At 46.9% G+C, this 13237-nt stretch overlaps 1 protein-coding gene and 1 long non-coding RNA gene across 2 annotated transcripts in view; one reads left to right on the top strand and one right to left on the bottom strand.

The window, feature by feature from the left end:
* NPFFR1 (neuropeptide FF receptor 1) overlaps positions 1-2066 on the top strand; it is a 20432-nt gene extending 18366 nt beyond the window's left edge. The window contains 2 exon segments of the mRNA XM_068547736.1: positions 1201-1857; positions 1859-2066. Coding sequence (XP_068403837.1) covers positions 1201-1857; positions 1859-2066 — 865 coding nt within the window.
* LOC137767092 (uncharacterized) overlaps positions 1-13237 on the bottom strand; it is a 22344-nt gene extending 9107 nt beyond the window's left edge. The window contains exons 1-2 of the long non-coding RNA XR_011074478.1: positions 12870-13237; positions 8301-8407 (exon numbers count right to left, since the gene is read on the bottom strand). This is a non-coding gene — a long non-coding RNA (uncharacterized lncRNA). The remainder of the gene's footprint in view (positions 1-8300; positions 8408-12869) is intronic.

Raw genomic sequence — 13237 nt, 5'->3', positions numbered from 1 at the left:
TCGTTAATGATAGGTGAGTGTGCAGTGTCTCCCAGTAGTGTTTGGAGTATTCTTCAAGTTCCTGTCTCCTCCAGGAAGCCTTCCTGGTCTGCCCCAGGATTCCCCTCCATCCATTAAGTGCTATTGCACTTACAGCCAGTACTATGTGCTTTAAGAATTATTTGTTCTCTGGCAATTCCTTAAGTATGTGATGCTATGAGACCAGTAGGCCAAAGTCAGGTAGGTTGAGAAAACAAGGCTTGAGACTGGCTGTGGGAAAAGTAGAAAGTGTTGTCAGGCAGGGGAAAGGGTGGGGAGTCGGGAGAGCAGGACACAGTTTGCTGAAGTAGAAAGAGCAACATGGCTGGGAGTCAGCTCTAGTTCTGTGTTCTAGTCTAGGTTCAGTTCCTAAACTGCCCCATGACTTTCTTAGACTAATTAGATTGGCATCTTCGACCAGGAGAACTGGGCACAGGTATTTTTTAAAATGCTTCAGGAGATTCTGATGCACAGCGAGGGTTTACAGCTGCAGGTTTATATGGCACAGTGGAGCAACACAAATCTGGGTTCAAGGCTGGTCCTTGCCAGTTTCTAGCTGTGTGACCTTGAGCCAGTTACTTATCACCTCTGAATCCCAGTTTCCTCAGATGTAAATTAAGGGTGTAATAATAATCACTGCTGAGACATCCTAATGAGGAAATGGTGCAGGTCTGTCCTAATTCTGTGGAGGCACTGTTGGAAGGACGCTGGCCAAGGTGACATAGGGACAACCTGTCACGTAGACTCTACACGTGAACTCCCAAGATTTTCTGGAGAAGCCATAAACAGCTAAAAATTGTTTTCTCTGATACACCTACCCGATCGGCCTACTCAAGGACAGAATGTGTGGACTTATGGCTCTGCTACCTGCCAGATAATGTTTATCCCCAAAAGGGCACAAACAGGATTCAGCTCTTGTAAAACCCTCCTTTTGCCTTTGTTGCGTGGCTACTCAGCCGAGGAGCTGACTCCCCAACAGGTGAGAAACCAGTTTGCTTGCAAACGACCATAATTAACATCTGAGGCTTCTTTGATGCCACCTAAGGTGCGACGTCGAAGGTGGAGTGCCCCTACCCCGCTCCCAGCCCTCCGCCCTCAGTCAGGGATGGCTCTCATCCCTGGGGCCACTGGGACCCCTGGGACCCGCCCAGACCCCCGCTTCTCTTTCCTCCGTCGCCGCAGGTTCCGCTGCATCGTGCACCCTTTCCGCGAGAAGCTGACCCTGCGGAAGGCGCTGGCCACCATCGCGGTCATCTGGACCCTGGCCCTGCTCATCATGTGCCCCTCGGCCGTCATGCTGACCGTTACACGCGAGGAGCACCACTTCATGGTGGACGCCCGCAACCGCTCCTACCCGCTCTACTCGTGCTGGGAGGCCTGGCCCGAGAAGGGCATGCGCAGGGTCTACACGGCCGTGCTGTTCTCGCACATCTACCTGGCGCCGCTGGCGCTGATCGTGGGCATGTACGCGCGCATCGCCCGCAAGCTGTGCAAGGCCCCGGGGCCCGCGCGCGCCGGCGAGGAGGCGGCCGGGGAGGGCGGCCGCGGCGCCCGGCGCAGGGCCCGGGTGGTGCACATGCTGGTCATGGTGGCGCTGTTCTTCACGCTGTCCTGGCTGCCTCTCTGGGCCCTGCTGCTGCTCATCGACTACGGGCAGCTGAGCGAGCCGCAGCTGCACCTGGTCACCGTCTACGCCTTCCCCTTAGCCCACTGGCTGGCCTTCTTCAACAGCAGTGCCAACCCCATCATCTACGGCTACTTCAACGAGAACTTCCGCCGCGGCTTCCAGGCCGCCTTCCGCGCCCAGCTCTGCCCGCTGCCGTGGGGGAGCCACCGGGAGGCGTCCCAGCGGGCTCCTGCGCACGCGGGTCTTCGTGGAGGTGCAGCCCAGCGACTCGGGACTAGCCTCCGAGTCGGGCCCGAGCAGCAGGGCCCCCAGGCCCGGCCACCTCCCGCTGCACAATGGCCGCGTGATCCCCCCTGGCTTGGCCGCCGAGGGTCCCGGCTTTTCCCATATGCCCCTCACCATACCAGCCTGGGACGTTTGAGTGGGACATGGAGGGCAGGCCCCTGAACCCGAGGGCCCCGGCTGGACACGTGACACCCAGGCATGCTAGCAGCCTGGTGTGGTGTTAGGAGAGGGTGCCATGTGCCTCCCTCTCAAATACAAGACAGTGAGCAGTTAGTTGCTAGTGGAATCTTCTCTGCCACCTCCCCCTCAGACAGAGGCAAAGGCGGGTAAGGGGAGAGGAGCCTTGTTCCCCCAAAACCCTTCTGTGTGGTAGAAGCCGCCGGCATCATCCCACTGAATTCTCAAAACGCTTTCGGAACAGGGGTTTTTCATCCCCATTCTAAAGATGTGAAACTGAGGCTAGAAGAGATGAGGCTAGCCCAGTCTCAGCTGGAAACCCTACAGGAGTCTGTGTGACTCCAGTGCCTGATGGTTTTGACCATCTCCAGCTGTCTCCAGAAGGAGCCCCCGTAAGGCGAACACAGTGAAAAGTGTAAATCCTAATTAGGCAGCTGGGAAGAAGCGAAAAGCAAGGCTGGCCGGTCCATCGGATGCTTGGTGTCCACGTCCTGGTGTCCTGTATGTATGATTGAAGCCACTCCCCTGACCCCTTCCCAGGATAACATAGTGTGTTCTGTGTAGGTTTGTCTTGTTTGTTCCAGGAAGTGTCCAGGGCCATTCTCTTCTCCCCAAAGTACCATTTACAGGATGTCATGCCTGAGCAGCTGCGGAACTAGCCCTGGGGAGCCTGCATCAGTTGCAGGCACTCTGGGTCTGAGCCCAGAGAAGGGGGGGTCTCTGTCCTCCCTCCTCTCCTCATAGGGCCCACCACCATCACGGCGGCCCAGGTGAGAGCTCACAGTGCGACAGGCAGCTGCAAGGCCACAAGAGGCATCAGTTTATTTATTCATGGACAGGAGGAAAGGAGGGCATAGCACCCACTTTCAGCCTTCCAAAACACATCTGCTCACTGGAGCTGCAAGTATAAGCCTTCCCCAAGGCCTTTTCCCCTGCTCCCTCCAGGGGACTGCAGGGGAGAAGTTGGCCAACCAAAGCTATGGTGTCCTCTGGGGCCTCTGGGATGACAAACACTAAACCTCTCCCTGGCATGGATAACTTGTGTGCCCTAAAAAGGGATGGAGACCATCCCTTGTTTTCTCTGGCTCTCACCCAGCATATCTGCATCACCTTGAAGAGAGAGGCTTCTCTCCAGGAGGTGGGAGGAATTGGGATCACCTTGTGATCCTTGCACGGCTCCAGTAATCTGCAGTTAACTGGGTATTCCCCCTCATCTCTAAAGAAAACGCACTGCTGCCAGAATTTTAGTGAATAAAAAGGAAACATTTCCAGGGCAGAGAATGTGACTCTGAGGCTCCAGTAGTCTCCTTAATCGACACATGATGACTTAAGACTTAACCCTGTTTACTCCATTCTAAGTACTAGATGTAGGGGCAGAAGAAAATTCCTTAGCCACTGTACAGTGTGTTCTCCAAGCATGTCGCCAGACACTGTCTCATTTGATCCATACAAATGAGGCTGAAGGAGATGTTGCTGTTTTACGAAGTAACTGAGGCTCAAAGGGACCAAGGTCACGAGCCACAGAGGGGCAGGGTTTGGGTTAGAGTTTGTCTTCTGGTTTCTTCCCAGGCCCCTTCCTTCCTCTCAAGGAAGGTGGATTGGGGAGGAGAGCTGGAAATTCCCACAAAGACTTTTTGCCTGATGGTGGACCAGAATGCTCACAGAACCAGAATCCCCACCCTCAAGCTCTTGGTCTGGGAAATGAGAGTCTATTGTATTTACTCTCATAATATCTGGCCTGAGCTGTTCTGTGTATGCTCTCTATGACCCATGTATTGAGCAGGCTGCCAAGATCCATCATGACCCCACCCTGGTCACGGTGTCTGGGAGTGATGGATGAGGGTCTTAGGAAAGGGTGTGCTATCCTGTCCCTCATTAGGTAGTGCATGTGTGGGCCCCATTTCTGGTGCTGTATCAGTGTTCTGTGTCACATAGGCCAGAGGATTCCTGGCTGCTTGCTGTAAAGAACTCTTGACTCCAGGCTCTAAAAATAGACCAGAGAAAGGGCCCTCTTAAACCCAAATGCTTGTCCCTGTGGCAGGGGGGAATCTGTTGGGAGACACTGTCTGGTCTCTCCTCTGGTGTGTTTCTCCCTTCGCATGGTCTCCCCAACCACAAAATCACAGCCTTTACAGCTGGGGGGAGACCGGGGCACTCACCCAAGCCAAACTTCTATCAAGGCCCCTTTGTTTTACTTCCCCCCCAAAGATGCCATGCTTTGAAAGATTGGGCCTGCCAAAACAAAAAACAAAACCTGCGCTAGGCCATAATTCATACATTTGCCGTTATTTTTATTTCTTTAAAAAAAAATCTGTCAAAGGCTATGCCTGCTGGTTCAGATTTGATTTGAATTAGGCATTGATTTGATGCTTTCATGAGGGGTGAGGCCTTGTGGGTACCTGTGGAATGTCTGGTTTTTTGTGTATGTGGCAAAATATATACAACATAAAAGTTACCATGTAACCATTTTTAAGTGTACAGTTCAGTGGCATTAAGTGCCTTTGCATTGCTGTGTAACCATCACCACTATCCGTTTCCAGAATTTTTTTAACATCCCAAACTGCAATTCTGTACCCATTAAACAATAACTCCCCATTCCTCCCTGCCCCTGGTAACCACCATTCCACTTTCTGTCTCAGTGAATGTGATTACTCTAGGTACCTCATGCAGGTGAAATCATACAGGATTTGTTCTTTTGTGATCGGCTTATTTCACTTAGCGTAATGTCTTCAAGGTTCATCCATATTGTAGTAGGTGCATAATTTCCTTCCTTTCAAAGGCTGGATAATATTCCATTATATGTATATGCCAGTCATTATCCATTCATCCATCGATGGACATTTGGGTTGCTTCCTCATTTTGACTATAGTGAATAATGTGTGGAGTTTTAAGATATTGGAAGTAGCTCCTGAAAATAGGGTGTGTGTGAGCCCTGAGAACAGATGCCGCAGGTTGGGACCCAGAATCTTTCCCAACTTGGCATTTATGGGTGATGAAGCGGAGGCTCAGGGAAAGCTATGATTTGTCTCATTCCCCTGTGCCCACCCCAGCTGCTCTGAGCTTCTGTTGGGCTTTACTTCTTGACTAGAGTAGCTAGAAAATTGTATGCTCCCTCCATGAGGTCATATTTTATGAAGGTATTTTTATAAGTGTAGGTTTATTATCCTGGCTGGAATCCTGTGACCCAACACCTGGGTCCTGTCAGGGGCCTTGTCCAGTTACCCCAAGGCACACAAGGGCAAGCAATATGGACTTCACCCCGTGTGCTATCCTTTGCCTACAAGCTGGTTGGGTCGCCTCAGTTGACTGCCCTTTCATAGGCAGCAAGTTTGGAAATGAATTGGATGTGTGATAGGGGAAAAGGGCCAGAGGCCTGTTGACCCTGAGCATCCCCACCCCAGCGAAGCTCTTGAAGGGACTCCGTGTCCTGTCCTGCCATTTGCAGCATGAGCGATCATTCTAATCATGGGTCTCCACTGAGGAATGGCCTCTTGACTTGACCAAGACCATGCAGCACTCAAGAGACCAACGTGAGCTGGAGGCGGACTCCCGGCCTGGACCCCGAAAACCACAATCTGCCCAGCCCTCTGCCGAGGACTTTCTCTTGGGGCCTGGAGGACACATGAGTTGACTTAGGTTGGAATGGAGGGCAGAGCTGGCAACTAGGATGAGAGCTCCCCTATCATTAGTCTACTGTGTATTCATCCAAAAATCCAGGTGACAGCCAAACTGAGAGCTGGATGGACAAAGCATTCCTATTAAGCTCTGTACCTTTTTGCATCTGTTTCCTCAGCTCACCCCTCAGAAGTGCCACTGAGGAAAGATAGATGAGAAGGAGGTGACCCAAATGGGCTTCACTGCAAGCAAACAATGTGGAATCAGCAATAGACTTCTTGTTGAATAAGCCAATTATTTATGTTTCTGGAATTTTATTGTTGGTGTTTTTTTCTCTCTACACAAATACTCCATTGTGGAAATTTTACAAAATTTAGATAAGGGAAGAGAAGAAAATAAAAAGCACCCAAGGGCTTCCCTGGTGGCGCAGTGGTTGAGAATCTGCCTGCCAATGCAGGGGACACGGGTTCGAGCCCTGGTCTGGGAAGATCCCACATGCCACGGAGCAACTGGGCCCGTGAGCCACAACTACTGAGCCTGCACGTCTGGAGCTTGTGCTCCGCAACGAGAGGCCACGATAGTGAGAGGCCTGTGCACTGCGATTAAGAGTGGCCCCCGCTTGCCGCAACTAGAGAAAGCCCTTGCACAGAAACGAAGACCCAACACAGCCAAAAATAAATAAATAAATAAATAAATAATAAAAGTAAAGGAATTCCTTTAAAAAAAAAAAAAGCACCCAAATCCCACCACAAGAGGTAAGTAGGGAATCATTTTCTATGCATATATATGTTTTAAAATTTTATAACAGCTTTATTAAGGCATAATTTGTATACCATAAAATTCACCCATCTTAACTGTACATTTTGATGAGTTTTAGCTATTGTATACAGTTGTGTAATCACAACAATCAAGATACTTCCAGCATCCCCCCAAAATTCCCTTGTGCCAATTTGTAGTCAACCCTCTCCCCTCCTCCCTGCCCCAGATAACTACTCATCTGATTTTGGAAGGTCATATACTTGGAACAATATGGTGTGTAGCTTTTTGAGTCTGGCTTCTTTCACTAAGAATAATGCTTTTGAGTTTCATCCATGTTGCAGCATAAATCAGTAGTTTGTTCCTTTTTATTGCTGAGTAGTATTCCATTGTATGGCTATATGATATTTTATTTGTCCATTCATCAGTTGATAGACATTTAGGTTGTTACCAGTTTTTATGAATTTATGAATTATGAATAATGCTGCTATGAACATTCATATATGTCTTTATATGTATATATGTTTTCAGTTCTCTTGGGTAAATACCTAGGAGTGGGTTGGCTGGGTTGTAAGTGTATAGTTTAACTATGCAAGAAATTGCCGAAGTGTTTTCCAAAGTTGATGTGCCATTTTGCATTCCCATCAGCAGTGTATGAGAATTCTAGCTGTTCTTGCCAACACTTAATAGAATCAGTGTTTGAAAAACTTTCCTGGGACTTCCCTGATGGTGCAGTGGTTAAGAATCCGCCTGCCAATGCAGGGGACATGGGTTCGAGCCCTGGTCCGGGGAGATCCCACATGCCGCAGAGCAGCTAAGCCCATGAGCCACAACTACTGAGCCTGTGCTCTAGAGCCCGCGAGCCACAACTACTGAAGCCCACGCCTAGAGCCTGTGCTCCGCAACAACAGAAGCCACCGCAGTGAGAAGCCCGCGCAACCTCAATGAAGAGTAGCCCCCGCTCGCTGCAACTAGAGAAAAGCCCGCGCGCAGCAATGAAGACCCAATGCAACCAAAAATAAATAAAAATTAAAAAAAAATAAAAAACTTTCCTGATGACTAGGGATGCTGGGCATCTTTTCATATGCTTATTGGTCATTCTTATTTTATTTAAAGTGTTTTGAAACCTATCTTTAGAAATATGATTATATTGAAATGTAATTATACGATATGATTACATTGTAGAGACTTTAGTACAAAAATTTGCCCTGAATCTAAGAGGAGTTTATCACTAATGGAGGATTTTTAAACCCATCAAGAATGGGTTTAAAGCAAGATAGATTCTTTGAAAGGATCCTGTGGATAGAATGTGGTAGGGGTGGAGGGCTACTTTAATAAGTGATTAGGAATGGCCTCTCTGAGGAGGCGAGATCTGAATATAGATATGAATGAAGTGAGAGAGGGAGCATGTGAATAGCTGAGGAAAGAACAACCCAGACAGAGAATATCATGTGCAAAGGCCCTGAGATAGGAGAGGGAGCATGAGAAAGGAGGTCATGCACATCAAAATGGTACTGAATTTCAATAATTACATTTCTGGTCAACTCAAAACATTTACTGAGTGCTTGTTAAAAGCCAGGCACAGTACTAAGTGCTTTGTGTCTGTTATTTATTTCTCACAACAGAGCATAAGCTCCATGAGAACAGGAGCTATGTCTATTTCACTCACTTTTGTGGACTCAGATCTAGGACACTGCCTCGTACGTAGGAGACACCCAATAAATGTCTGTTGAATGAATGAAGTAATTACATAAACAGGTATTTCTTATTATTCCCATATTTTAGATGGAAAAACCAAGTCTCAAAGAGTTAAGTAACTTACCGAAGGTCATATAACTAGATGGTGCTGAAGCTGACTCAAATCTTGGCGTGTCTGACCAGGAAGCCCAGATTTTTGCCACTCCCTCAAGCTGCTGTGAATTCTCCTTCCTATATTTGGGAAACTGAGGTTCAGAATAAAAGAGGCTTGATGGAGATCCCCTTTAATCCTAAAAATAAAACCAGCCAGCCACAGGCTCCAGACTGCTGTTTTAGCAATAAGACCACATTTCCATCACATTCAGTGGCTACCACAGATCTGAGATGGAAGGAATAACAGCAGTTTAAGTAAACGATGTGCATTTAGTCTGATCCAATACCACATCAAGCCTTCATGGCAGCCATGGGCTGAAAGAAATCATCCTTTGGACTCCTCTGCCTTGTGGTCATTGATGAGGTGAAAGTTGCTGAACTGGCTGTCAGGTCCCACCTTGAGTTGTTTGTGTTCTCTTAGTAACTGCAATGCCCAGGCCTTTGAATCCCATAACCAACAAATGCTGCTGTTGTCATGTGCAAGCAACCAAATGAATGTGGGTGGAAAAACCCAAGCTTGGTGATTCGGGCAAATTAGCTTATCTGTCACATAGCCAGTGGTAGTGTTAAATCACTCTCTGTTTGAGGAATAATCACTCCCCACTGCCGTCTGTCTTCCTCTCTGCTGTAGCATGTGTTAGGATTTCATTCCTTTTTCAGGCTATTAGTCTATTTTAGCCAAGATATTTTGACTTCAAGTCACAGAAATACCCAATGTAACTGGTTTAAACTCTATGAAATTTGTTATCCAATGCAATAAGAGATTCAGAGGAAAAGTAACTCCAGGCTTGGTTAAGTCAATAGCTCAAAGATATCTTAAGAATTCAAGTTCTTTCCATCATTTGCTTTGCTAATCTCTGCATGTCAGCTTGGTTCTCAGGCAAACTCTCTTGGTGGTTAATGCCTCATAAGAGGGCTGCAGCAGTTTCAGTTATTTGTGTTAGCCGAGCTTTGGCTAGATTATGCTGCTATAACAACCTCTAAAATTTCTGTGGCTTCAAACAACAAGCATTCAGGAGTATACTCTCCTTTTAAGATAAAACCTTTTCTGGAAACACTGGGCAGCCTTCCCTTCATCCCACTGGACAGAATTGTATCACATTTGCATGCCTGAAACAAGTACTGACAACCATGATTGTCTTAGCTTATTTAAAATGCATTCCTTTGCAGGGGGAGGGGGGAGGGATAAATTAGGAGTTTGGGATTAACATATACACACTACTGTATATAAAATAGATAACCAACAAGGACTTACTGTATAGTACGAGGAGCTATACTCAATATTTTGTAATAATCTATAAGGGGAAAGAAGCTGAAAAAGAATAGACATATATGTATAACTGAATCACTTTGCTGTACACCTGAAACTAATACAACATTGTAAATCAACTATATTTCAATAAAAAGAATAATAAAATAAAATGCATTCCTTGAAGACAGTGGAGGGGCTGGCTGCCCTGAAGCAAAGGTATGTATAGAGGAGTAGATTCCTGAACAAATTTAGGATTCTTTTAGAAAGGAGGAGGTAATATGGTTATTGGGCAGGCAACTAGCAGTGTTTGCTATAATATTCAAAACTAAAGCCATCATTTTGCTTACCCTCCATCCTAACCAAACTATCTCAGTAAATGACACACCATTCAACCAGTTGTCGTAGCCAGAAACCTAGAAATCCTCCTCAAATCCATCTTCCTCATCTTCTACTCTGTCTAACCAATGATCAATTCCATTGATTCTACCTTGAACATAGCTCTGTAATCACTCATCTCTTTTGCCACCCAAGTCCAGGGCACCACCATCATCTTTTACCTGGGCCACTGCAGCTGCCTTCTCATTGCTCTCCCTGCCTCTGTTCTTGCTAAAATTCAATCCAGGCTTCAAGCTGCTAACAGAGCCACTTTTAAAAGCAATTCTGACATGTCACTTTCCTGCTAAAAACCCCTTCTAGGTTTTTCATTTCTCTTTTGGAAAAAGTTCAACCCTCATGTCATGCCTTCCAAGGCCCTCCACCATTTAACTCTGACCACATCTCTTCATGGTCTCTTTCTGGCTTCTACCTTGTCCCTTTTGCTTTATTAACCCCTTGTCATCTTTCAGGTCACAGATTAAGGGTCACTTCCTTGGAGAGGTTCTCTGCTCCCACAAGGCAATGCTTTGTACTTCCTTTATCACTCTACTTATCCAAACCATTTTTTGGGCAGCACCCCACAGCTTGTGGGATCTCAGTTCCTTGACCAGGGATTGAACCCGGGCCGTGGCAGTGAAAGCTTGGAATCCCAACCACTAGGCCACCAGGGAACTCCCTCTACTTATCCAAACTTTTTGGACGTATTTGCTGAACACTGTCTTCCCTTCAAACTATAAGTTCTGTGAGGGCCCAAACCATGTCTTTCGAAGCACTACATCCCTACCACCTAGCACAGACAATAGTCACAAGTGTTAAGTAAAACACAGTTACAGATTTGAAAGTTTTCCTGTTATAGGACCTAGAGGTGGTAGTTGACACCAAATATATACATAAGGTAACCTAGGGAGAGGGTATCTCTAGAGAGAGAGAACATGAGATGTTAGAAAGACAGTGATGATCAAGATGAAGGGATGAATGGGACTTCCTTGGCGGTCCAGTGGTTAGGACTCCAAGCTTCCACTGCAGGGGGCGCCGGTTTGATCCCTGGTCGGAGAACTAAGATCCCACATACCAGTGCGGTGTGGCCAAAAAAAAGTAGAAAAAAAAAAAAGATGAAGGGATGCAGAGAAGGCTAAAGGGGAAAATGAGAAATGAGTGGCCGGAGAAGTAGGAGGGATGTCAGAAGGACATGTAGTCACAAGCCAAGGAAGAGAGAGTGCATCAGGAAATTGGAAGTGCCTAACAGGGTCAACCACAGCAAAAAGGATATGGACTGAAAAGTGCCACTGGTTTGGTTACAGAGCAAGAAAGACAACCTTTGAGAACAGTTGGGTTCATCCTTTGTCAAACTGTTATACTTAAGAAGGTATTTTTGCCCTCTTTTTCATTAATTCCTCTATCTATTGGTTCAGCAAAGAGTCATTAAACACCTACTCTAGGCCAGGTACTGTGCTAGGCCCCAGGGGGACATGAGAAAGAGAACAAGGTCCAAAGGGCCTGTGGGGTTCACCAACCTTGCCTGCAAGGGAAAGTTACAAAGCACTGACTTCTGCCCCAGCTTAGGCAGGGCTTGGCTTTTTACTGGAGTTGGTACTTATTGGCTCTCTGAATACATTCAATATAAGAGCTAGCATGCAAGTCCAGAGGTCAGCAAGACTTTATTTGCTTGCTCTGAGCTGGCAGGAAGCAAAAGGGAAAGTGCGTGTGGCACACTATTGCATCATTTCTGTCTGTTCACAAGTCAGTCACAGATGAGATTCTGGGGTTTTCTAAGAAAACTAGCACCATCTGCTCAAAGGTAGAAAACTGACAGCACAGTTCAGTCGGAAGAGCATCCTTTTATTTATTTATTTATTTATTTTTGGAAGCGCTTCCTTTTAAGAAACTCTCCGAACATGAGCCTACTTAGTGTTCACTCTGCAGAGATTCCCTTAGCTTTCAGTAATGTGTTGCATTACTGACTAAACTACTGCTCTACTTTTTTTTTTTTCCTGCCCTTGTGTTCTAACTACAGTAAAGATGTGTGGTGTAGTGTTCAAAAGGTCAGTGAGTCATGACCTTCTGAAGATTAATGGGAGTCTGGCTGGAGATAAGGGAGGAACACTCTAACTGGAAAATTATCTTACTACGTTTTCATTTACTAAAGGGAGCACCTCATTTTATATAATAGATATTGATTTGAAAAAAAAAAGAGTTTAAGTCAAAATGTCATAGAGGCACATTATCTTTAATGCTCTAGAAAATCAAGATCATTTAAAGAAGACCAGCCCATCAAAAATTTTAAATAAAACTAGGCATTCTTCGAAATAATTTTGTAATCAAATTCGTGAATAATAATTGCCTAATTTGAGGATTCTGAAATATACAGTAAAAAAAAAAAAACACACATAGAACTGGGGAAGTAAGTGATGCAAATATCTGCCCACAACCTCAACTGACTTTAGCTTTTGGGGTCTGGCCTGACACCATGAAACAGTGGTATAAAAACAAGCTTCAAGGAGCTTGCACCTGAGGAAATGTCCTCAGGGGACTCTGAGCTCACGCCTGGACTTTCCCAATGCTTCCATCTTAAGTCCTAGGGGACGTGGGGAGGGTTGGGCAAGCTGGGGGAGCAGACTGAATCCTCCACTGGGGAGAGTGGGAATAACAATTTACACTTCCCGAGTGCTTACAACAAGCCAGGCTCTTCCTCCAGCTCTTGACGTGTATCAACTAAGTTCATCATCCCAGCAACCCTTGAAATCGTTACTATTAACATCTCCATTTCCCAGGTGAGAAACTGAGTCACAGAGGTTAACAGCAATTTGCTCGATGTCATACACTAGAAAGTGGGAGCTGCTACCTAGCCGGTAGCCATTACAGGTGTCAGTAATATGTCTTAACTTTGCTTAAACGGATCAGAAAACCGCTCACCTTTAAGACTGCTTGGCAGGGATTGCCAGGTAAAGCAGCCGACTCCTAAACGTCTTTTGAGATAAGGAATTACTCTGCGGAGAAAGGGTGTGTGAGGCAAAGGTGAATTCCCAGTGTGCGTGAGAGGCGAAAGGTCGACGGTCAATTCTTAGCCGGTCGAAGCTGAGAACGTGTTACCCACCTCCGTCAGAGCCCCAAAGCCCGCCAGCCCAGAAGGATCACTCAGCCAGAGCCGGCCGCCAGCCACGTGGCCCAGCCTGGGAGCTGAGGGGAGGTTCGCGGAGGCGCGGCCCGAGGGGGCGGGGCTGGGGTGCTGAGACTCGCGGGCCCTACGAAGTGCGCCTGCGCGCGGGGTGGGCTCGCGAGCG

The sequence above is a fragment of the Eschrichtius robustus genome, chromosome 7, assembly GCF_028021215.1.
Source record: "Eschrichtius robustus isolate mEscRob2 chromosome 7, mEscRob2.pri, whole genome shotgun sequence".
NCBI lineage: Eukaryota > Metazoa > Chordata > Mammalia > Artiodactyla > Eschrichtiidae > Eschrichtius > Eschrichtius robustus.
Note: the sequence above shows the minus strand (reverse complement) of the source record. Positions and strands in the feature narration are given on the sequence as shown.